Here is a 26255-nt window from a genome sequence, read left to right on the forward strand (position 1 = left end):
ATACACACTAATCTAAAGCTCAGTACTTATAGAGGAAAAGGCCCAATTAAAAAAAATTAAAATAAAAAAAAATAATAATTCCCAATGGGTTCAAGTATGTTTATTCAGTAAATTAGGTAGCCTTCTTTAGCTTCTCTACATCACATGGCCAAAAGTTCTAGGGATGAAACGATTCCTCAAGTAACTCAAGTAGTTCAAATACAAAAATTTGTTTAGTCTATTTGACTCCACACGGAGCACTGTGTTTCCCCATGGACCATTATTACTGATGCACCACCCACTAAACTGGAGCGCACTGGACAAGTAAACACAGAAGGCGCTGCAGAATTACAAAAGATATTTGTTGTATAATTTTGTAGTGATTATAATATAAAAAGTACTGGCACACAGTCACAAAATTACCATCTCTCCCACATTTCCCATATTTTTTAGTCTGCACTGGGCAGCTTCAGTTCATCACATTGTCATAAATATTCACTAAGTCACTTTTAGACAGTGTATGTGCACTCCTGCCAGTATACATTATGTAACATTATGTGCAGCAGTAAATCAAACAGCACAAGTCTCTTTGTTATACTGTATTTTAACAGCAACTGTCTTTAAATAGCAAATTATTTACAAGGTTGTTGACGTCAGGCCAATTTTATGTTTAATGACAACTTCTTTCACTGATTACTGACTACTTTCACAAAAAATGGAATAAAATAAACATTCAGGTCTAGACTTTTGACTCCTGAGGGCAAGAGCTAAGAAAAAACAAAGAAAACCAGATGGAAGAGATAGAAACATGTCTGAGAATTGGGTAAGGATTAGAAGAATAATGTTGGGAAAATTTAAATAATAGCAGCAAGGAAGTCCAATGATTAAGTGAGTGATTATTCTCACTCTATACATTAGAATTGAATAGAATAGATTTAAAAAAAATAATAGCCTAAGCTAGTATTTAGATCAAGATAAAAAAAGGCAGAATAACATCTGTAAAATTATGACTTGTTATGGCACAAACTTTTCCATATAAAGTACGATAAGTACACACACACACACACACACACACACACACACACACACTTCAGCAACCATTGTATTATATCTTCTCAAGGGACAATAACACTATAGAAATAATACTTAATATATTTTAGAGTAGTCAGTGAGTTTTTCCGCTATTACTGCATGTGTGCAAGACCGAGGAATATGTCCTTATTATTTTGTAATGCCCATTTCTAAGTTTCTTTGACTAACCCTTAACGCTGTTGCCAAGAAAAATAAAAAAGCACGAGTTTTGGAAACCTGTCTGTGCTTATATGATTTTTGTTGCAACTGGAGTTAGTGAGCTCTCCCTTCACCCAGACTCAACGCGTTACAACGGCTTGTATCTAAACAGTAGCCGACCAAGAAAGTCATTGTTCACTGTCTTCCTCCTTCCTTTCACAATAATTTCTCTCGGGAGTTTATCTTTTGGCATCGTCGTGCGTTTAAATAAAACGTTTTTTCTCCCGATGCTGTGCAGCTCAGAACACAGGTGAGGTGCCTTTTTTCGTTTCCGTTCGGAAATTTCAATGGTCTAATGTTATTGGGTTCAGTTTTTTGGCTTGAAGTTTGAGAAACCGGGAAAAACCCAGGAAAAATTCATAAATAAGCCGCTTCGTTGTTTAAGCCGCGGGGTTCAAAACGTGGAAAAAAAGTAGCGGCTTATAGTCCAAAAAATACGGTAACTGTCAACAAATGTGAGTACACCCTAAGTGAATGTGTCAAAACTGTCAATATTTTGTGTGAGCACTATTTTTTATCTTGCACTGCCTTAATCCTCCTGGGCATGAAATTCACCAGAGCTGCACAGGTTGTTGCTGGGATCCTCTTCCACTCCTCCATAATGACATCACAGAGCTGCTAGATGTCAGACACATGGCACTTCTCCACCATCTGCTTGAGGATGCTCCACAGGTCCATACTTGGCCACTTCATCACCCTCACTTTTAGCTTCCTCAGCCTCATCTTGCCAGTATGTTTTGGGTCGCAATTCTGTTGGAAAACTGCTAATGGGCCTAATTTCTCAAGGAAAGGCATCATGTTCTGCTTCAGAATGTCACAGTACATGTTGGAATCTATGTTTCCCTCAATTAACCGCAGCTCACCAATACCAGAAGCACTCATTCAGCCCCAGACCATGATTCGACCACCACCATGCCTGACTGAAGGCAATACACAATTTCCTTACTACTCCTCACAGGGCATCACCACACATGCTGGACAGCATCTGAGCCAAACAAGTTTATCTTAGTCTCGTCAGACCACAGGACATGGTTCCAGTAAGTTAATGCTCTCAGACAGTTTGGCTTTCTGCAAACTGTTTGCAGGCTTTCTTGTGAGCCAGCTTCAGAAGAGGCTTCCTTCTGGGACGACGGCCATGCAAAATGACTTGCTGCAGTGTGCAGCGTATGGTCTGAGTACTGACAAGCGGATTTTTTGCTCCTGCAACCTCTAAAGCAACGTAGCTACTACTATAGAACTGGATTACAACTGATCTTACAGCAGCTTATGTGGGTTAAATTGTGAGTTCTGTTGATCCTGACAGGTATGCAACATATACTTAAGTATTACAGTAAACCGCACACCTTGAAGCTAATGTAACATTGAAATTATAATACTAAATCAACATTATTTAAAAAAAGTCAGATAGCAGAGACAGTGGCAAAAGAGAAAGAATATATATCATGAGAGACAGAAGCAAAAAAAAAAAAAAAAAACAATAACAAATGAATACTAGAAGCATGCACTTTTTTTCCTAATGATAATTAGGAAAGGAAATGTCAACATCCAATGGAAAAATAATTAAATGACAACAATACAGACAAATAAAAATCAAGGAAGTGATTGAGTAATGAAAAATAAACAAACTAATCTAAAATGTAAAAACTGTAGTACATGTGCTATTTATTCTTTTGAAGAATGTCACACAATCAGCTTCACTGAATTCCAGAGTAATGAGCCAACAACAGTGGAAATGATATCTCAAGTGGAAAACTTCCTTTCATCTTTATCAAGTTATAATAGCATTTTATATCAGAGTGAAACAGAATGATCATAAAAACATCCTCTTAGTTCTTAGATAAAATCAGAACAGTCAGCAAGCACCGAAATGCCACTGGGAAAAAGTTTGAGAAAACAATGCATGATGCTAATTCTTGTCACAAGCTCCGGCTATCCATTAGCCTTGCAACTCTAAAATGACCAATTAAAAATTTGCACACATATGTACTTTGGCCCACTGATCTCCCGAAGCATTACCTCAATATTCTGCTGGTGATTTTCCTCTTATGTTAGCCACTGAACTATTCTGAGAGAAATAATAAATATGATTTTTTTTTCCTCAGACCAGATGTCCCACATTTACTACACACACCAAAAACGTCTACGACGAGCCAACAGAGGACAAGGCTGCAGATATACACTGGCAGAAATGACAAGAAAAAATAGAAACAATGTGTGTGGCAACATGAGAGAGAGAGAGAGAGAGAGAGAGAGAGAGAGAGAGAGAGAGAGTTGGGCAGACAAAATAAAGAGTGAAAGAGAGATGACTGAGACCATACATGGAAGTTTAGGAAAAATGCAGACATCCTATAAAAGACTAAGCTTTAGTTTCATCTGTCCTTTCTACCTACTCTCTTCAATTTATTCCCCATTATCACTCTACATTTCCTTCAGCGTCACTTTGTTCAGTGAGACGTGAATCGTATATGAATCTACGGGAACACAGAGCGCACACTGCTCATACTGTACTTCTCATACTCTGTTTAATTACAAAGGAGTACCATTAGTACTAGTGATAAACGGGCTTAAAAAAAAACAAGTCGATTTAAAAAAATTGATGCATAAATCCAATTATAAACTCAGTAAAGAAATCCTAGATCACTAATCCTGAAAAAACATCAATATGTTCTGTTTAAATTACTTTACACAAAATATACATTCCATTAAATCCTAAAGAATTTGTGTGTGTGTGTGTGTGTGTGTGTGTGTGTGTGTGTGTGTGTGTGTGTGTTTGATGGGGTTCAATTCGTATTTAGCAGTGGGAAAGGCAGGTCTCCCATGCTTCTCCTTTTTGGGAAATAAAGAAGGAAGTGCATATTTTGGAAACTTACTCTCTGTGGTTGGTGTAGAGGGCTTCTTGCTTTTCTTGTCAGCTGGTGTTGAGCTTGAGACACTGGGATCTGAAAAAAAAAAAAAAAGTAGTGGACAGCATATGAACTGCTGAGTTTTATAAATATATGGAGGGAGCATAAAAAAAAAAAAAGAATGATAGAGAGAGAACACAATTCAATGGAGAGAACCTAAAATATCAGATTATAAGGTGAACCAAACTGGGAAAAATATTTTTGTATTAGAAGTTTTTTGCATCATACCATTCTTTTTATATTTTTTACAAATACAGTTATCCTGCCTGCAGCTTTAGGGCTGTGAAGCAGGGATGCCATTCTGATTGACATTGGTAATTACAGGAAACTTCTGGGTTGAATAGAGAGTCAACCAGTCACATTTCCCAAACTAAATCAGAGCAGAAAGCTTAAAATGCACTGGTCTGTAATCCGTATAGCCACAAGGCACATGGTTATGTTATACTCTGTACCAAAAATTTCCTCACCATCAACCATCACCATGCAGCTGCACTCAGCTCTTCCTGCACTGCTTTCAGCTCTGCACACGTACTGGCCTTCATCTTCAGGCAAGGCCTTATCGATGATCAGTGAGCATAGGCCACCTGATTACACACAAACACACACATACCATATATACATTGAAAAACAACAACAACGTAATCCCCATCATCACTTTGTTTCTTACTTAATGTGAAAATGATGTAGTCATAGAGCACAGAACATTTAGCATCATAGTGTACACTAATCTGCTGACTGTAATGGTTTGATGTAATCTATATACAAAGTTGAAAATAACTGTTGCAAATAACTGTGAATTTGCAATAGTAATCCGAGTCTCCTGTGCATGCAACATAATGATTTATTTTGTGCCTGACAAGACTGAGAGCAATTAGGACATTGGTGATTAAATGGTCAAGACTACTTAACCCTCAACTGTTGATTTGTATCCTGTCTCATTTGATAAGAAAGAAAGAAAGAAAGAAAGAAAGAAAGAAAGAAAGAAAGAAAGAAAGAAAGAAAGAAAGAAAGAAAGAAAGAAAGAAAGAAAGAAAGAAAGAAAGATTTGACACCTCCAAATTTATACCAAAAGCTTGTTGATTTGTATCCTGTCTCATTTGATAAGAAAAAAAGAAAGAAAGAAAGAAAGAAAGAAAGAAAGAAAGAAAGAAAGAAAGAAAGAAAGAAATGACACCTCCAAATTTCTGAGTTATACCAAAAGCTATTTACATCTAACAAAAAAAAATTACATACAAATGAGAAACATTCGAACATTCCAATCAATAGTCCAAGCCCAAAAATCACTGAACTACCAATGTCCCTACAGCCTCATCAGTGTGAACTTTCCTCATGCATATGATTCATACTTTTGTATTTATGATACCAGCATTTATAAGAAAATCAAACAAAATTCTCTGATTTCCTTATAAAGGAATATGGAAAAGCGCTATAATGATAATAAACAGTTTGTTATATTGGATCACATCCATACACTGAGATAAAGCAGACCTCTGGACTGGACATTAATATGGGGCATTTAAATATTTGGTGCCTGGTTTAAACCTCATTGCCATGATTTACCTAAGGTAACTGCTTATGATAAGAATTCTGATTCTCAGCACAGACACACAGAGTCAGAACTAGGATTTCAAAAGCAACATTTTGGAAAAATTGGTTCATTCTAAGCTTTGGTTTATATTACAATGTGATATTTTTGTTGAAGTTGAATGCGTGTGAAACAAAAGCACTTTGCGGTTTTGAAGAAAACAGATTACAAATACATGTTAACTTATGGGTGCTGTGGTTTAAGTTTAGTATGTTTGTTCTTTAGTAAATACTATAATTACATTTTTTGTTTTGTTGCAAAATGACAAGTAAAAAAAAAAAAAAAAACTCATTTTATACCAACCCTCATTGGTGGTGATGATAAATTTGGATGGCTTGATAACTTTTCCATCCAGACTCCATGTGACCGTAGCAGGTGATTCAGATGAAAACTGGCACTGCAGATGTAAACGTTCCCCATCCAGTACACGCACATCTTTCAGGTTTTGTGTAAAATGTGGCTCTTTTCCTCCTTCTGCATTCATGATCTCTTTCATCCCTCCATGAACACAGTTCAGATCATTCTCCTTCTCTGTAGGGCTCTTTGGCAATGGGCTCTCTGTATTATTCTCTACACTCTCTTGTTTCTTCTTGTTTAAGACCGATCTAAAGTCAGTTGGCTCATTTTTGTTGAGATCTTCCTTTGCAGAATTAGCAGAAGCAGGTTTGGGTCCCACAGTTCCTTTTTTGCCTAACACTGCTCTGAAGTCCACCTGCTGAGGGAAGTGGATCTTCCTCTCCTCCTCACTCTGGGTCTTGGGCTTGATTTGCCGTTGGAGGTTGCTCCTGAAGTCCATCTGCTCGGCCGTGATCTCCTTCAGGTCCTCCTCCGAGACACTCTTGGTGGTGACCTTCCGGCCCAGGACGGTTCGGAAATCAATCTGCTCGGCCTCCTTCTGTCGGATTTGGTCTTCTCTATGCTCCTTGGTCTCCACTCGCCTTTTTAGAAGACCACGGGAAGCAACTGACTCCTCTGGATCCCAACAGTCCCAAACCGGATCTGGGTCTGCTGGGAGTGTTTTAGAGCTTAGTGCCGCTATCTGTTCTACTCGGTCTCGCTCTGTCCTCTCCAACCCTCCTGATCTCTTATCAGTCCCCCTACAGTGAAGGAAAAGCAGAAAGAACAGAGCAATGTTTAAAAAGGAACAGCCCACAATGGAGAGCAGCATAAATGAGCAGGGATTTAGTCAAGCACAACACAGTTACATCACAGATGACTTCAGAATCCTTATAAGGAAAGGAGTCTAAAAGGAGTTCTTATGCTAGAGCGCTCCCCTTGGGACCATAGCACAGCTGGAGGAACCAGTATCAACAATTTGTTAAGATAAACTGGTTTACATGTTATAGACTAAGCCTGAAGGAGACATCTATAAATAATGCTTTGAAACAAATAAGAGGGGGATCACAAAGAGATACGTACACTTCATAAGATTCCTGCTCAGACTCCTCTTTAACTAGCAAAGGGGCCACTGAACTGCATTCTCCAATTTTGTTTCTGCAAAACACAAGATTTTGTGGGTTAAGACACAAACATAACTAGAGAAGTAGCACAATATTATACAGAACTGGAAATGTGAACATGAACAGACTTTTTTTTCTTCGCTTTACATTTAAAAGAAGTCAAAACGTCATCGACCGCTTTTATGTTTCAAACTTCAGAACTGAAACTGATTATTTCCCTCACCACAATCGTACAAAACACAATATAAATCCATAAATGTACATATCAATTTCCTCTTGTGTCACAGAAAGTGACCTGACCTGAGTGTTATTTGTCATTTTATCGATTTTGCTTACTGAAAGATTTATCAGGGATAACATTTACAAGACATTCACAAAAACAGAGCTTGTACTTTAGAAGGATCTCGTAGTTTCCAGCATGATGAGCTTTCACTCTCCTGATAAGCAGCGAAACTACATCCTCCTTCTGCAACACCTCAAAGTCTTGCCCGGAGGACACCACCTGTCCATCTTTCATCCAGAGGAACTCTGGAAAGGGGTCTCCTGCGATAGCACAGGAAAGCAGAACATGCTGACCCTTATACACTGTGGTAGACTTGGGCTTTGTGATGAACCATGGTTGTACACCATCCTGGGGCTCTGAAATACACACAAACACAAGTAGGGCACAAATCTTACAGCATTTAAGATCCACTTCCACTCAATTCCAAAAGAATTATACCCAGTTCCACATACTCCCAGTTATTGTTTTACTTGTTATTTTTTTATGATACCTGGCCATAACTGAGATTCCTAAAAATTTAATTGAAATGAATGACTGCCATACAGTATATATTTTGCAGAACATCAAATACATGTCTGTTTTAATCTTTACCCTCCTGCAGGCTTAATACAACACATGTAACTTGAATGAGTAAACAGAGATCGCAGTCTTGATGCCTCTCTTTATTTCAGATAAAAGTCACCTTTTTTATTACTAGTTGCTGCATTAACAATTAGCAATAAGAACACTGATCAATACCTTGCACAGTGAGCAATGCTTCAGTCCGAGCTTCCCCTGCCTCATTCCACGCCTCACAAGTGTATGTACCCGTGTCTTCTGGAAACACTTCCTGTATCAGGAGGCTGTACTGATTGCCTTTGCTCTCAAAGTGGAAGTCTTCAGACTCTTGAATTTCCTTTCCATTTTGTAGCCAGAGCACCTCTGGAGCAGGATGTCCTAAACACCAGATCAGCACCACATTCAGATAGGTCAAAGGACACTGCAGGTCACCTTGTTATTTTGAATATTTGAAATAGGACTGATATAACCAGTACTGAATTTTAGAAATTATAAGAATATAGATTTTTGTTACTGAAGCCAACATTGCTTCCAATTCAGCCCTTGCGTTATTGTACAGTATGTAAGAAATTTGTGATATTTCCCAGAAGTGTATCTCCTCTAGAGGTTGATGCACAGGAAGGACCCGGAGAGGAAAAGCATTTGCACATTCCAAACAAGAAGTCATAGGGGAGATTAGAGGAAACGTTAGCAAAACAACACAGATAAAACATTCAGAACCACAAGACACATTTACATTATGAATACAAAAGCAAGATAGTGCAGCACATATAGAAGAAAACGTTGAAATAAAACAAATCATTGGTAGACTTTGTTGTATTTGTAATCGTTACATGATATTATAACTGGAAGGAACATTATTGTCGCCACACAGCACTCGGGTGCGATCCTGATTTTGGGTTTCTGTCTGCGCAGAGTTTCTCTTATGTTCTTTTCCTATTTGTTTTCTTGTGTTTCCTCCAGCTTTCCATCAGAAAAGGGGGGCTGATTACATCAAACTGCCTCTAAGTGTGACTGACTGTGTGAATGCGTAGCTTCATGGTAACCTGCAATGAACTGGCAAACCATCCAGGGACTATTCCTCCTCTGGAGCTCTTTTCATCCTAATTATAATGAAGCAGTTATTGAAGATAAATGAATTAAACTGATTTAAGAACCTAGTGATGTGCAGAAGGCACACATAGAAGTGAGAATGCATTGCAAGGAGAAAAAAAATGTCTCTTACCAGTCACCTCCACAGTCATGGTAACCTGGCTGCCATCCATGACCCTTAAATCATGCAGTTCCTTTAGGAACACTGGAGCAGAGAGTCTGTTCTGCTCTGAGACTGGCACAGCAACTGATCTTTTAACGTGTGACTTGGCTGAAAACCACACGGACAGATAAATTAGATTTTTCTTTTTTTTTTAAGTGACTGCACAAATGATCGATACATGTACTTCAATACAAGCCATTCTTTTGTTGGCCTCTTTTGTCATGCAGTTCCATCAACATTAACATGTAATCAGACCATGTTCTTCTACTCTGAGATATCTGCGTATGGGAGCAGCTAAGAGATCCAGCATCTGCAGAACTAAAACAAACCTGAGGAGTCTATGGAAGCATAATGGATGAGAGAAATAACAGAGCGGTGGCTTGCAGAAACATCATGCAGTGATTTCCTTGAAGAAAATCCTGCCTGTTTTTAACACAGTGCAACCTGGGAGCCCGAAGAACATGGCTGTTCAATTTATTTATTTATTTTGCTCTTATCCCTTGAGCACTTTACTTTTCCAGCCTTTTGTTGCCACATTCAAACTTTTTTTTTTGACTTGTTGCAGCCCTCAAATTTAAACATTTTTCCACCTTAAAACGATTTATATTTACATTAGTTTAAACATTTGATATGTTTTTTATGTTCTATTGGGAATAAAATATAGGTTTATGAAATTTGCCAATCGCTGTATCCCAAACAAAAGCTTTTGCAATTGGGGTTGGATTATATTTATACCCCCATCACTATGTACACAATGTAATGCCAATCCTTTCCAAAGATAACAACAATTGAATTCCTGTAGCCTCCCTTACTGTTATCATGGCTAACTCCTTCTTGCTTTCCCTATATACAGCTGAAATGCAGGTTGGTGATTAATGATAAATATGTATATTTATTTGTGCGTATGTGCAATTTGTCTAAAAAAAAGCAACCTATTATTATCTCTTATTACTTCCTTCTCCTCGATATTACTGGCTGCTCTCCACAGCGGTCCTTCAGAAGGACAGGGAGTACTGGCCTATCGGTTCCAGCTATGGCTGTGTGGGAAAACGCTGGTCTTTCACATTTTTAACTCGCATCAATGTTGAACCTTTGCCACAGTGCAGTTCACTGACAGCAGCAATACAAGCAAAAGCACAGAAATCAGCTGTTCTTTTAATCTAGAACACACAGTCATTGGAGTGTTGAAGTAAAGTCAAAGCTCATATCTTAAGCCTTGACAAAATAATATAGAATTTTTTTATTTTCTCGCTCTCCATTGTAGAAAGTTTTTTTGTTTTGTTTTTTGCAGAGGAAAAAAAACAGTAGGAGACATTTAATAAAAGATATGAAAAGGATCAGCTCCATTCAGTGAATTCATTCCTTTCATATCAAAACCAAAGTCAGGATACTGTAGAAATTTTAAGCTAAGCTAAATACTGTCAGTGGTATTACAGTGGGACAGGCAACATCGCTCTCATACCTTTAACCAGCACTCGGGCAGTGCACACCGCACGCCCATGCTCATTCTCAGCTACACAGGAGTACAAGCCTTCATCAGCACACACCGCATCCTGTACAGTGAACTGGGCCTGAACACCATCAAATACAGAGTTTCCATATACGATTGCTTTGTCTGAAAGAGAGAGAGACACAGAGAGAGAGAGAGAGAGAGAGAGAGACACAGAGAGAGAGAGAGAGAGAGAGAGAGAGAGAGAGACAGAGAGAGAGAGAGAGAGAGAGAGAGAGAGAGAGAGAGAGAGAGAGAGGAGGGGAGGGGGACATTAAAATGAACCACGTGTTCAATTGTTCACTAACATATTACTTCCTCCATAGGAATGTACAGGGGGTTACCAAAAACTTGATAATTTCTCAATCATTTATCATGTACTTATTTGTTGTATTAATGAACAAGTGATTATTTTCCATCTATATTGTTCTTTAATGATCAAACCATTATTATAAGTACCATTTTAATTCATAAAATCCACGTTATGATAACCTCTAAATTCTTTGATATTTCCATTTCTTTTCTTCTTGTTCAAATATCTGCTATAACACCTTTCCCTTTTAATGCTTTGCACAAGCTGGACATCTGGTTCCAAACAGCTTCATAAAGGAGCTTCCCAAACAGGCTGAACTCTAGTCCGTTGTTTTTCCTAAATACTAATTCTCATTTTGAGTGACAAATTTTTATGAAAAAAAAATGCTTTGATTCAGAAATTACTATTTACACCATAGAAAGAAATTTGCAGTGGTGTTATCGAAATCCTTATACATCAACTGAAAAAGGAACCACATGGGAGCAAAGCAGCTGCACTGTGCAGTGAGCTTTCAGTCAATAAGCTTTCAGTAAGTGATGTACGCTTTAGTTTACACAACTTTTGAGCCACATTTTGGTTTAAATATGGCATTCTGATGGGAGGGATCTAATCAGGGATCAACAAAAAGCCCTAAACTACTGTTTTCCCAGAGTCAACAGATAAAATCAGCACATTTTTGCATGATATATTACACAAACAGACTGGGATGGATAAAAGACACAACAAGGGCTTGTGGGATACACATACAGAGACATGCACACTATTTTTGTCTGCACTCATTGTATTTTTTTTTTTTTATCATTTACAAATCCAAGCCATTTGCAGTTTAAGACTGTAAATAAACACAAAATATTGACTGATGCACACATTTATGTCCACCTGAGTTTGAGAAGGTATCAGGTATTCTAAGCCTAGCAAAGAGCCGAGGTGAAGTTATACACTTTTCAATATTGTTAAAACATATTACTTTCTCAATGGGAATGTACAGGGGGTTACCAAAAACCTGATCATTTCTACATTTATAATGTACTTATTTTTTGTAATAATTAACAGGTAATAGTTTCCATTAATATTGTTCTTAAGTGATCGAACCATTATTATAAGTAAAATGTTATGTATAGCTGAGGTGAAGTTATACACTCTACAATATTGTTAAAACCCCACTGTTTCATACACACACTACTCATAAATATTTCTGAAATACAGACAGCACTGTTAAGGAGAATATAAGTAATATAGTGACAGTGCTGCCCTCTGTTGGCTAGAAAGTGTACTATATCAGTAACTTACACAAAAACTTAAATTGCACAGCAACTATCAGTAACCAAAATTATAATAAACAAATAGTAACCAAAATTATAATATATTATGTCATGTTTTCTTTCTTATGGATGTTCTGTAAATTCTTACCATTGAGCAGCCAGGAGATTGTGGGTTGGGGTCTGGCTTCCACTGAGCACTGCAGACTGATGCTCTGTCCCTCTGTTATAGCACAGCCTTTTAGAGCACTGAGAAACACTGGAGCTTTACCTTCTAAACGCAGACCTACACACACACACACACACACACACACACACACACACACACACACACACACACACACACACACACACACACACACACACACACACACACACACACACACACACACACACACACGTTGATAACACTATCAAACAAAAATCCAAAGCAGAACATATAGATTTACCAGTAGGTGGCAGAATTGCTCTATTGTTTCTCAAAATCCCAACGTGAAGCAAAAAGCCACTGAAATAACTCTCCAAGAATGAGACGTAAGCTAGGCTCAGTGAGAGATATGAAAATAAAAGCACATGCTCTAACTAAGGTATGCACTCAGATTATGATAAAAAAAGAAACCATGCCTTTATTGGGTCAAACGGCTCTGGAATAAAGCATATAGTGCATGCCTTTTTTTTTTTTTTCCAAAATCAGTTCTGCCAACTTTTCCATTGAAATCTCATCCAATTTTATAGCAATTATTGCTGAGCAAGCAGCCATGTCCTTTTCTCTGTCTGTCTATCCTTCAGAGGCAGTCTGAAATAGTTTATGATCTAGCACACGAAACCTAAAACAATACTTCCATATTTGAACTTCAGTAAAACTCTATCCTGCTCAGGGTAAGCAGGGAGATGCAGACAAATACGCACTCAGGCATGCACAGGTGCAGTAGCACAGAAAGCGATGTAGATGAAGTCACACATGCACACAGAACACACACACACACACACACACACACACACACACACACAGACACACAGGGGCACACAGGGGCACTTTAGAGCTCCCAATCCCAACATATTTTTGGAATGTAGTATAAAACCCACAAGAACACTAGAAGAAATGAGGAACTGAGTTATACACCATTAGTCAGATGTGCACACTTACTCTTTACAGTAAGAGTCCAGCTGCAGGTAGCTTTTCCTTTGCTGTTCGTGGCGGTGCAGCTGTAATGTCCTGCGTCTGTTTTCTGCACTTTCTCCACACACAGAAGATACAGACTGTCCTCCTGCTGAATGCTGATACCTGCTCCGAGCCTGAGCACTGCACCATCTTTAACCCAGCTCACAGTGGACACTGGCCAACTAGTTACTAAGGACACAAAATAATAAAACAGGACTCAATATAACAGAGAAACATTCGATAAAACCCTCACTACTGCAACATTAGTTTTTTTATTATTATTATTATACCAAAAATTTTAATAAACTTTGCATTCAATTTAGGTACCAAACCTGAACAATAAAAAAAAAATGTATTAATTATAAACTGTTAGAGTATTGAATTCCAAAATAAATACGGAAAATGAGTTCTGAAAACAACACGCTACAGAGAGTACTGTAATTTCCGGACTATAAGGCGCATATATAAGCCGCACCCACTGAATTTGACAAAGATTTTTATTTTTTTAACATAAATAAGCCGCACCTGTCTATAAGCCTCTACACTGAAACTAATAAACTTTACACAGGCTTTAACGAATGACAGTGTCTGTTACACGGTGTAACGGGTGAAATATGTTGTGGCTCCTTTAAGAGCAGAGCGGCATTTTGGGAATAGTCTGCAGCCGCATTTTTCCGGTATTACTGCATGTGTGCAAGACCGAGGAATATGTCCTTATTATTTTCTGATGCTCATTTCTAAGTTTCTTTGACTAACCCGTAACACTGTTGCCAAGAATAATAAAAAAGCACGAGTTTTGGAAACCTGTCTGTGCTTATATGATTTCTGTTGCAACTGGAGTTAGTGAGCTCTCCCTTCACCCAGACTCAACGCGCTACAACGGCTTGTATCTAAACAGTAGCCGACCAAGAAAGTCATTGTTCACTGTCTTCCTCCTTCCTTTCACAACTATTTCTCTCGGGAGTTTATCTTTTGACATCGGCGTGCGTTTAAAAAAATGTTTTTTCCCCCGATGCCGTGCAGCTCAGAACAAAGAGGTGCGTTTTTTCGTTTCCGTTTGGAAATTTCATTGGTCTAATGTTATGGGGCTACGTTTTTTGGCTTAAAGTTTGTGAAACCGGGAAAAACCCGTTAAAAATTCATAAATAAGCCGCAGGGTTTAAAACGTGGGAAAAAAGTAGCGGCTTGTACGGTACACCTTTTTACCAAACGGTTTGAAATGCTTGGCCTTGTGAATACAAAAGAACAAAAATATTAGTCATTTCTACTAGGTCGAGATCTTTTATTTACTACATGAAGATCCTTTAACAGGTGCTTGACAAAGTGACAGTGTGAATCATTGCTAACTAGTGAATTAACTCAAATATTAGCGTTAATGTAATAGAAAGCTCACCATGCTTACCTTGGCATTTGAATATCACTTTAGTTCCTTGCATGACCTCCTGGCTTTGCGGCTGTACATCAAAGCTGGGAGGACTTCCCAGAGCCTCCACTGGAGACTCTCGAGATTCTCTAGTCATCCTCTTTGTCTCTCTGCTAAACTCCACCGCTGCAGGAACCAAGTTCCTTCTTGAACATCTTGTAATATCTGAGTCTTTCCTCTGCACAACCTGCCCTGTCAGCTTTGTGCTGGACTCAAAATTGCTTTTCCTGGCCTGTTGACTCTTAATGGTTATAGAGGTAGATGACCTCTGTTGACCAGCTGGGAGCCTCTCATCTTTTGATTCGATAGAGGTGAGTAGGGTTGATGTTACAGCGTTTTTCTCGACCTGGGGCATGGTTATTGGACTGACTTCAATGGCTGTGGTGATACTGGTTGCTATGTGAGTATCTGTGTTTACACTACGTGTGGATGCGTTGGCAGATTTTGGATCACATGTAACACCATTACTTTTATGCTGAACTGCAGTAGTGGCCACTGATTTTGGGAGATCATGACTTGAAGATTTGCTGCTGTTTAGAGAAAGAGAAACAAAAGTTTGTAGAAAGCAAACAGGCTAGGCATCTGCAATGCTTAAATAATCTGTACAATAAATACATAGCTGACGATATTTCGACAAAACTTAAGTTATATAGATCCAGATATCACATAGATATATACTAATATTAAGTTAAATGAATTAATTTTTAGATAAAATGCCTTAGAAATAAACTTACATGTCAGCATCTGTGTCGGATCCTGAAGGAAATGAAAGAAATTTTTGTACAAGAGCCCAAAATTTGAATGTACAGTGATATTACAGCAAAACACCATTGGATACTCACATTGGACTTGATACCACAATAATTTTATAATAATTTTACAGATGAAAAGCAGACTTGGTTACAATAAAATAATACCTTGAACAATGAGTTCTATTGTAGCAGAGGCCTTGCCTGCACTGTTAGACAGCAGGCATGTGTATGTCCCAGCATCTTCTGCATGTGCAGCCCTAATCTCCAGGAAGTGCAGCCCTGACCTCTCAAACATGCTGTAATGATCTGAACACTGGAGCTCCTTATCCCCTGTAATAGTGCATATAGAGACAGAAAACAAATAGCTGTACCTTTCCCTCTCATTCTCTGTAAAATAGAAAAAATAGAGTCTGGGCTTTTACCTTAAACCACTGGATCTGTGGTTGGGGACGTCCTGTAATCTTAACTGAGAACTTGCCAGTCTGTTCAATCTTCAGGTAGAGGCGAGAAGGCTTGGTTACAAACTTTGGAGGACTTTCACCCCAGATGCTGGGTCTGTTCTCTACTGCAGGGAGACCTATGCGACCACTAGAGTCAAAACATGACAATACCACAGAAGATTAATCATTATTCATTTCACTACAAATTTGGTATTTAGGCTTGTGTAATTAGTTCAGGTTCAAGTTTATTTCTATAGCACTTTCCACAATAGACACTGTCTTAAAACAGGTCAAAATTTGACCTGTTAATAAAAACCTATTATAAAATGTAGTAGTATGTATGTGACAACCAAAATAAATAAATAAATAAATCTAACTTTTAGAGGGTAAAAATAATAATAAAATCAACAACAATGTGGTGTGATACCATTCTTATATATATTATATATATATATATATATATATATATATATATATATATTATAATCCCTGTTATCACTAAGATCATAAACACCCCATTTAATTTAATTTTTTTTTTTTTTTTTATCTATTTCGGCTAAGAAGCCAAAAATGTATCAAGCATTACATTACAAACAATATACAAAAGGCATCCTGTTTACCTCTGGTAGTTACAGAGTGCTGAAATGGGACACTCCTTCCAAAAATAAACATTTTCTAACAGAATAGTTCATACTTAAAAATGAAACTTTATATGGACCATCTAACACACATGCCTTGGTCAGCTGCTGCTATTAAAACAGTAAATGTATTAAAATCATTAAAAACAAGTAGATCAATATAAGCTTGAGTTGCCAACACTACCGCAGGAGCTGCTTTGTAAAAAAAATAAAATAATAATAATCTTATGACCAATCAGATTTGAGGATCAAAGTGTGCTTCTTCCCTTGCTTCTGTCATGCATGAAAAACTGGCCATTTTACTGTATAATAAATACCGCTAAATATGCAATATTCAAATATTGCTTTTGATCTTTCACAGTAAAATAATTTTTGATGATTGATTTATCCTCTACATAATTTTTGTCATGTAAGAAAAACAGATGGTAGCCTAAGGCAAAAAATGGCAAAACTCAAAAAGAAATTTTGGGTTATATTTACATGCATAATACTATGTGACAATGGATGCAAACTCAGGCTTATAATATTTACACCAAACTAAATGCTTACCCTGGTTTACTGGCTGAGGGAAGGCTGTATTTCTTGACTGCATTGTCTGTGTGAATAGATGAAAAATACCAGTTGCATAGAAAACATACACACACATACCCACACACACACTTTCTCTCACAATCTCAAGAACGTTGTGTGTGCTACCAGTTAAAGAAACCATGCATCACCCCATATGCTTCCCTTTGCATTCAATACATCTAAGTGGCTTTAGTGTTTATGGTTCATAAATGAATACAGATGTTGTCCAGAGGTCACGGGTGTGTTTACACTGATGAAGGATATATACTGTGTGCCATGCGTCTATTTCATGCCTAATGTAAAGTCAGTATGAAACGCATTATGTTGGTGAAAGCACAGACACAGCTGTTGGAGCATTTGGGATGGAATGTGAATGTGAAGGAAGAAGGATGTGGAAGAACAAGATCTTAGTGGAAGAAGGAAAAATGATCCAAGCGGGGTTAGTTGGTTTTTTAGTTGGTTTTGCAAATATGCCATTTCCGTTCAACAGTTTCCTTCAGTAATTATAGTCCACTGGCTAATTTGAAATCAATGACATAGAAGAGCCATTAGTACTGAATACCACATGCACACAGAGAATGGAATTTAGAACCCAAATATCTGAATATTTGTGTTCCTTGACATTGTGGTATACAAATATTATGGGTCAGTTAAGGCAAAGTCCATAAAAAAAAAGTTAGGAGATACGAGATATTCTGTCACATCCATCCATCCATCCATCCATCCATCTATCTATCTATCTACATTTTTTCATACTTAGTTATACCTTATACTGTTATACTTTATATTTTTATATTGTATTTCTATTTACATGTTGGACAGTAAAAAAAAAAAAAAAAAAAAAAAGTACTCTGTAAGAATGTGTATGTGACAAAAAATGTTTTCATTAAATTATATTATGTGTTGTTATAAAGCCTTGCTTTAATTAAAGTAATATTAATTAAGTTTAGGACTCTGGCCAACTCTGTTTCGCATGATTTAGCGTGGAAATTCATTAACCTGACTGTTCTTGGAAAACACTCAGGGATTCCTGTATGGAATGAACACTATTTATCCAAATAGGGTTCACATACATACATCAGCTCACCAAAGCATAATCCAGGCCAAAACATTTCCTTTTACCTAATAAACAATGCAAATGATTGTATTTTTCAATGTAGTTCAAAGGGGGAGGAAATGAATTCATCTTCATTTTCTTTTCTTGCTCTGGGTAACTGATGGCGGAGAAATACTATACACCGATCAGGCATAATATTATGACATTAAAACATTATGACAGTTGAGGTGAATAACAATGATGATCTCTTCATCATGGTACCTGTTAGTGGGTGGAATATGTTAGACAGAAAGTGAACATTTTGTCCTATAGTTGATGTGTTACAAGCAGGAACAATGGGGAAGTGTAAGCATTTGAGTGAGTTTGACAAGTGGCAAATTGTGATGGATAGACAACTGGGTCAAAGCATCTCCAAAACTGCAGCTCTTGTGGGCTGTTCCCCATCTGCAGTGGTCAGTATCTATCAAAAGTCGTCCAAGGAAGGAACAGGGGTGAACCAGTGACAGGGTCATGGGCAGCCATGGCTCATTGATGCATGCGGGGAGCGAAGACTGGTCTGTGTGGTCTGATCCAACAGAAGAGCTTCATGTTGCTCAACAAGAACTTAATGCTGTTAATGCTCGACAGCTCAGCCCTGTTTTGTCGGCAAAAGGGGGACCAACGCAATATTAGGCAGGTGATTATAATATTATGCCTGATCAGTGGCCATAAAGTGATGCCTGATAGGTTTAAATGTGAAAATAAATGCAAATGAAAAATACAAACTTCATAAGTCTTTGACCAACAAACATAATTTAAGGTCCTGAGATACCTACTGCCCTGAAAATCACATAGGCATCGGAATTGTAGTTGAATAAAATCAAATGAAGGTACCTTCCACTATGATGTCTACTGTAATCTGCCGAGTTCCTGCATCGTTTATAGCCTCACAGGTGTAACGTCCTGCATCGTCTTCCTGGACGCCTTCAACCACCAGGCTAAAGGTTCCACGAGCACTCTGTTCCATTGAGTATCGGCCACCAGCGATCACAGCCTTTCCATTACGGAACCAACACACCTGCGTTTCTGGCGAACCACGCACCTTTAGAAACACAGAAATCATCATCATCTACATACAAACACACAAACATTACGCACACAAACAGCCCCAAGCAAAAACATTACAAAAAAGATGTGCAAGTAGGATTTCATTAAAAAAAATAAACTAAACAATGGACATTATCATCATCAAAGAATCATTAACTGCAACAACAAAAAAATAAATATTACAGTACATGCACAGGAAGCTGTTGGGTGTGTGAACAGCCTGTATGTGAGGCCCGTAATTAAAACAGTGCAGAATGAAAGACAGCACTGTTGCCAACATAATCAGCTCCCAGTCCACACTGGCCCAGGGCACAGTACACAAGCTCAGTTCCACTCAGATAGTGATGATAAGAGCAGCCTTCATTATTAACCACCAAGTTACTGATTATCAACACCAGCACACTTGCTGAGAGAGTTTTCCCTGTCTCCACTTCCCGCTTTGTTTCCTGATTCCTGTGCATGCTGATGCTAAGGAGACAATTTGTCCTTCAAATACATTCCCATCAACATAGTCTCTAATTACTTTCCTTCTTTTCCTCATTCTGTATCCTTTTATAATCCCCTAACGTGCCAGCAATTCTGAACAATTCCAGTAAAAATCTTCTGGCTTACCAAGAATCTTCTGCATGTGAACCAAACCCTTTGTTGTCTTTCCGGGTTGATCATTAAAACAAATGCTAGAAAACATGGCAAGCACTTATTCTGCTGCCTGTCATAATTACAAGTTTTTTACCTTAATCTCTTTTTGTAAAATCCCTTAAGTATTTTAGTGGCTCACATTAGTTTTAGGTCACTTCCCTAAACTCATTCCTGTACGTCTCAGAACTCGATCAAGCATTACAAATCAGTTGGCCACATCTAATAAGATGCCTTGATGAACAGTTTTCCTTTTCAGGCATTCTCAAAATCTTTTGGCATGCCATAGTCTCATCTCACAGCAGCCCTGAATATTGGGGGGGGGGGGACATAAAATTTTTGAAAGTCTATCATGAAACGCATGCGAACAACAACTGCCTTACTCATTCTGGAAGTCAATACACACTCGCAGCACAGGCGCACTTCCAGCAAGTGACTGAAGACAGAGAGAACTACAAAGCTGACCCCAGCTGCTATGAATTTTGGATCGAAAATACAAATGAATATGTCTCGACAGCATGTAGACAACAGAATGATACCAGATGACTTTCCAGATACCACAAAAAAAAAAAAGTTTCAAAACAAAACAACATTTTTTTTAGATAAAGTGAAATGTTTTGCTTTCTTACTCACACAGCAGCAAGAACAAATATCTTGTTTTGAACTGAATCACCAGTTGCCTCACTAAGACAGGCCCAGGTTCTCTTTCGATTTGCCCAAAAAAAGCAATATTAGGTCTGAACTCTTTATTAAACCATAGTGGCAGCGGTATTTCCTTAATGTGCTCGCGTTACAGTTCTCATGTTTCTCTCTCTGGACCCAGCTCAGACCTTGAGTCAGAGACTGTGGTCAACACTGTTCCCCAAGGATTCTGCAGCATTCAGAACCAGCTACAGTAAAACAACAAAATAAATGTGCTTGTATACATAAAGAACTTCCTTTCTTCCTATTTTTCTTTTACACAACCAGAAAGAACTAATGCTAAGGACTGAGGAAGAGAGCAGAAAAAAAATATTGTTGTATAATGCAATGAGGCTGCAAGTGCAGAGGAAGCCAAAGAGAAGCAATGCACCAGGAGATACAAATAAAGACACAGATACAATTGCTGAGATTTATCTAAAATGAAATTGCACACAAACAATTAAAAAAACCCACCCATTTACATTCTTTGTGGGTGTGAGAACATTTACACTGAAAAATGTGAGATCTGAGATGTTTATGCATCATTTTTGGAAGGAGACTCCAGTGTCAGACATGTTTTACCATATTAAAGACTTCATGACACGCTTAAAGCTCTCAGAGTGTCTCGCGATCATCACAAGATGATTATTTTTTTGCCTTATTAACATGGAGACAGATATATACAACAGGAGGGAACAGCTGTTACATAGCGGCTATATGGTAAATAGCTGAAAAAATGTTCAACATTAAATATAAGAATAAATGTATAAAAAAAAAATTTATAAAAAAAAATAGTAAGAGTTGATAAATTGCTGTGACATACGAGGAACAGAAGGAACATGTTACTAAAAAACATGACATTTCTTCTTTTTGTAGTTTGCTTTTGAATTGTCTTTTGACTGTTTATTTAGTTGGTGCAAAGCAACAATAAGGACACGAGGACTGACTGCATACGACAGCATTTTAACACTTCAGCTTTGTCGTTCCTAATAAACGAACCATATGTCCAGTGATGAGCGAAACATCTGTTAAACACCTTCTAAATAACTTTCCTCATTGTATTCATATAAAGGCTTGTGATGTCATATTGTTTAACTCCCTGAACAAAACATGATGTTGCTGTTTTTGTTTTTTTTACTGTTTACTTACTGTCAAAGCCTTAAAAAAGCTGGAAAAAAGGACAGAATGCTGTCTGTTAATCCAAAGGAGTCTTCTGCAGGGAGACTATAGACAACAATAAACTTGAAGGACAGTTTCTAACTCCTCATGTGCCAAGTGAAATTAATTAATAGGATCAGTGACTGCTATGCAATTCAATATGAAAACATCTGGCATACTGTTGGGAGAATATGTTTCAGAAATTGTATTTTCATGAAATTGTCTCAGAAGAAAGAGCCTCTCAGATGGTCAACTGTCACGTGATGTCAAAAACTTGCTCATGGGTGGCAATAAACTTGACTGAAACTTATAAAACGATATATTTATATCCAATTCTATTACAAGAGAGAGGAAAGGAGAAGAAAGGAGAAGAGAGGAGAAAGAAATCCTTCACATATGTTTCCAATAAGTCCCATCCTGTTTTTTTTTCCAAATGGCATACCTTGCAGTATTTCTTACAGCAACAATCTTCATGTAGTCTTCATAGTAGGGCTGCATAGTATATTATATAACATGGTAGTGCCTTTAGCTGGCTCAGAGAAAGCAAAGAAGAAGAATAAAGGGAATGAAAGGACACGTCAGGACATAAGGACAAACGAGGTGCAAAGCTCCCACATCTCTTTGCTTATTCAGAACTAAAAATTCCTCAATATTGGAAGAATGTCCACAATGAATAAAAAGTCTCAAAGCATGAAGCAACACCTGAGCTGGATTCATACTTATTTTTGCTGTAATGCTAGTTACACAGAGAGGACACAGAGAATAAGGAGACTGCAGATTATTAGATTAAAAGGTGACAGGTATTTTTAGACCTGCCTATAAAAAAGTCTATCACAGGGGACAGCTTGCCTAAAACTATTTACTCAGCTTGCTTTATAATACTTGCACATAACCAAATCAAAACACTCCATTATGAGAAACACACCACCATATACTAATAACACTCCAAGTGCTGGGTCCTGGCTTTAGACTGCAGTTTTTCTGAGACGGTTTTGGAAGAAAACTTACATAAGTTCAGAAAATGCTGCTTCAGCAATTGTCAGGCTGACACTGATTAGTCTACATGCTCATTAAACTACGTGTTCTCCTAAAAGTATTAACAAATGATGTAACGGAGGACCTTGATTATAATTATGCTTAATGGCTACGTGTCATTAAAGGAGCATTAAAAAAAGAATTCACACTCACTGAGTGACTTTCAGTAAGCACTGCAAACTGTTCAGAGTCGTTGTAAAAGCCAAAGCGTACCCCTAAGAATACACCCAGGATCTAGTATGTTTTTGAAACCTAGGAGGAAACAGAAGTGATCAAGAAAAGAAACACCACTTGGCCAGTAAATTTAAGTGAGACTCAGGTCTCCAAAAATAATTGCACCCATATAATATGGCTAGTGTAGTCAAATGCTACCCACTGTGATTAAATGCAAAAATGTGGAGTGTATCAAAAATCTCCAGCATGCTCTCTTTAAGGCAAAGACTGCCAAAGAAAAGCTACTGTAACTGTTTGGAGTTGGCACACTATGCTACATCACATTCTTGCGGAAAGTTGTGAATTTTAGTGCCACACTTTCTCCTAACTGGATGTCTTATCTGTGAATGTGTTAAGTCGTAAAACAAATCTTTGACATCAAGTAACATGAGATTTGAGTTGCTCTCTGATGTTTGACTTTTCACTCTCTTTTAGGTCAATTCATATTTTATTGAAGTACACAGAACAGGGTGACAAACATGACATTTGTTTTTAACAGTGGTCACAATGAGTTGCAGTATGTTTTGTTGGATTTGCAGCTTTGAAGAATTTTACCAACACTTCCTTTGTCTTTAATAATCTTTCCTATTTTAATAAATACAGGGTATCCTCTCAGTAGATCTGTGTGCCTGTGTGTCCTGACTGTTGCCAGAGTGCTAGATCACAGTCTAATATGTTCTCAGACAAGATTTGTTCCTATGAAATCTGTGGTACTTCTCTGCATTCTCCTCCATTAATCAGACAAAAATGTATTTGTACATGTGGTATTTAGTTGAACATCGTAGTAAACCTTTTCAGATGCTCTTTTGGGTGAATTGCCATGGAACCGACAAAGCAAACCAACTCTTCCTCCACCAAATCATTTTACTGCTAAATCAAGATATGTGAAATAAAGTTTAAAGCTTGTAATACTACATAAAAAAATAAATAAATATTATTTACTTCAGGACATTCCAATTGAGGAATTCCTTCCACATCAAATCTGTTGCAAAAGTTAGAATACAACCCAGGCCTCAAAACAGAGACATCTGGCTCGCCTCGGATCATCAAAGCAAACAGGCTAAATGGATGACTTGGGCTGTGAAACATTTGAAGTGGAGAAAAAAAAATAAAAACAGGAGGACAGCAAAAACAGCAAGAAGCACAAGACACAAGTATTTGAATCTCTATCCTCAGACCTGTCTTGTAGGAGTAGCCTAATGTTTACCAGGTCTGCATTTTTATTACTTTTTCACACACTCCTTGGCTACAAATGCTCTCAAGACAGTCATAAGTTGCTGTCAAAATATCAAAAGCATATCAAAAAATCTGCTAGCATTGGATTCAGGCCTTAGTCTGGAGTGAGGTATACAAATTTGGCTGGATAACACTGATGTAAGGCAAAGCAATGCTGCTTCAGCAACTGTCAAGCTGACTGATTACTCACAAACTCCTGTCATTGAGTGATACAGTTGGGTGTTTTCTCAGTCCATCTGCAAAACTACACAACAGCAGGAGCTGAGGAACTTAAAAAAAGTTTCTGGCTGCTTTAGTGTTGTTTTAGGTTGGATTTACAGCCTCAGACTGTCTGCTGGGAGTAGTCATGGACAGGGCTCACTTTTTAAACCTGAAAATGAAATTGGATTTGTCCAGACTACTGATGGCTACTAAAGACTTTTCTTGAATGGACTGTCTGCTTAATGTCCTCTCCAACTTTCCATCTACCAGACAACAATTCAAAATTTCTCTTCTGCAGCTGGACAGTTTGAGTTTTTTTTGTATGGAAAGATAACAATTATAAAACAATCTTGCTACTTTGTTTTTTTAAAATCAACATTCTGCTCCATGGTCAGTAGAAATCTAATTCTTTAATAACAAGAACATGGGCCAAATAGTGATGGCTAGACGACTGGTTTAGAGCATCTCCAAAACTGCAGCTCTTGTGGGCTGTTCCTGGTCTGCAGTGGTCAGTATCTTATCAAAAGTGATCCAAGGAAGGAACAGTGGTGAACCGGCGACAGGGTCATGAGTGGCTGAGGGTCATTGATGCACGTGGGGAGCGAAGACTGGTCCGTGTGGTCCGATCCAACAGACAAGCTCCTGTAGCTCAAATTGCTGAAGAACTTAATGCTGTTAATGCTCGACAGGTCAGGACTGTTTTGCCAGCAAAAGGGGCACCAACACAATATTAGACCGGTGATCATAATGTCATGCCTAATCAGTGTATATTTGCATATTTATCTGCACTTGTCAATTTACACAATTGCTTCTATTTGCACTTCTGGTAAAGGATAAACTGAATTTCACTGCTGTGTACCTGTACTATGCAATGACAAAGATCGATCGATCTATCTATTTATTTAAATATCAAAATAAAAATTTATTTACATCATTGTAGCCAATCAACAATTGGATCAGGTACTAATTTCAATGTTGGCTCTGTTTAACATGTTCCCTAACAAAAGAGCCCCTGCTGTCAATGACTGAAAGCCAAGTAGTTCAACCTTTACCTCATCTCAGCCAAATGGTGAGCAGCTGCCTCATTGTTAATGACTTAAGAATGAGAGAGCTTAGGGGGAAATCAAAAAAAGAAATACCATTTTGGTATTAGAATGGTGTAAAAGCTTGTATAAAATTGAGATCCAATGGATTTGCTAGAGATGTCTGGATGCTAGGTGTAAGAGCATGCTAACAGGCAATGTTTAACGCTAATGATAAATGCAGACCCGCTGGCAGGTGTCTTCTGGTCGACTATGGAAAAAACTGTAGGAGAGACTTTAAATATTTATTTATATTTTCCAAGATGTATACCAAGGGGCCGTAAGAAAACCACAAAGGACCTAACATTTGCTATTAAGTGAAACGGCATTTGTTTTTATTTCCTCCATTTTGGATTGATTAAATAGAAAAGTGCAGTTTTTAGTTGGCTCCTGTATCGTCGTAGCATGGATTAAAAATTCATAAACGCCACATATAAACAATTGCATTTTCATTCTGCTTTCTCACATTGCAACAAGGGACTTTTTTTTTTTTTTTTTAAGAAAAACTAAC

At 37.8% G+C, this 26255-nt stretch overlaps 1 protein-coding gene across 2 annotated transcripts in view; it reads right to left on the bottom strand.

Annotated features, from left to right (window-relative positions):
• Window positions 1-26255, bottom strand: part of mylka (myosin, light chain kinase a) — a 50852-nt gene that overhangs the window by 12623 nt on the left and 11974 nt on the right. Inside the window, exons 4-19 of one of the 2 annotated variants that reach the window (XM_046845090.1) lie at window positions 19290-19497; window positions 17339-17384; window positions 16133-16299; window positions 15877-16041; window positions 15694-15715; window positions 14939-15489; window positions 13522-13725; window positions 12526-12660; window positions 10776-10928; window positions 9284-9421; window positions 8239-8436; window positions 7610-7856; window positions 7177-7251; window positions 6061-6854; window positions 4640-4756; window positions 4140-4208 (exon numbers count right to left, since the gene is read on the bottom strand). In XM_046845090.1, coding sequence (XP_046701046.1) covers window positions 4140-4208; window positions 4640-4756; window positions 6061-6854; window positions 7177-7251; window positions 7610-7856; window positions 8239-8436; window positions 9284-9421; window positions 10776-10928; window positions 12526-12660; window positions 13522-13725; window positions 14939-15489; window positions 15694-15715; window positions 15877-16041; window positions 16133-16299; window positions 17339-17384; window positions 19290-19497 — 3289 coding nt within the window. Of the gene's footprint in view, window positions 1-4139; window positions 4209-4639; window positions 4757-6060; window positions 6855-7176; window positions 7252-7609; window positions 7857-8238; window positions 8437-9283; window positions 9422-10775; window positions 10929-12525; window positions 12661-13521; window positions 13726-14938; window positions 15490-15693; window positions 15716-15876; window positions 16042-16132; window positions 16300-17338; window positions 17385-19289; window positions 19498-26255 lie in introns of those variants that run through there. The other variant, XM_046845091.1, reaches the window with a different exon arrangement.

Source organism: Silurus meridionalis, chromosome 3, assembly GCF_014805685.1.
Source record: "Silurus meridionalis isolate SWU-2019-XX chromosome 3, ASM1480568v1, whole genome shotgun sequence".
Lineage (NCBI taxonomy): Eukaryota > Metazoa > Chordata > Actinopteri > Siluriformes > Siluridae > Silurus > Silurus meridionalis.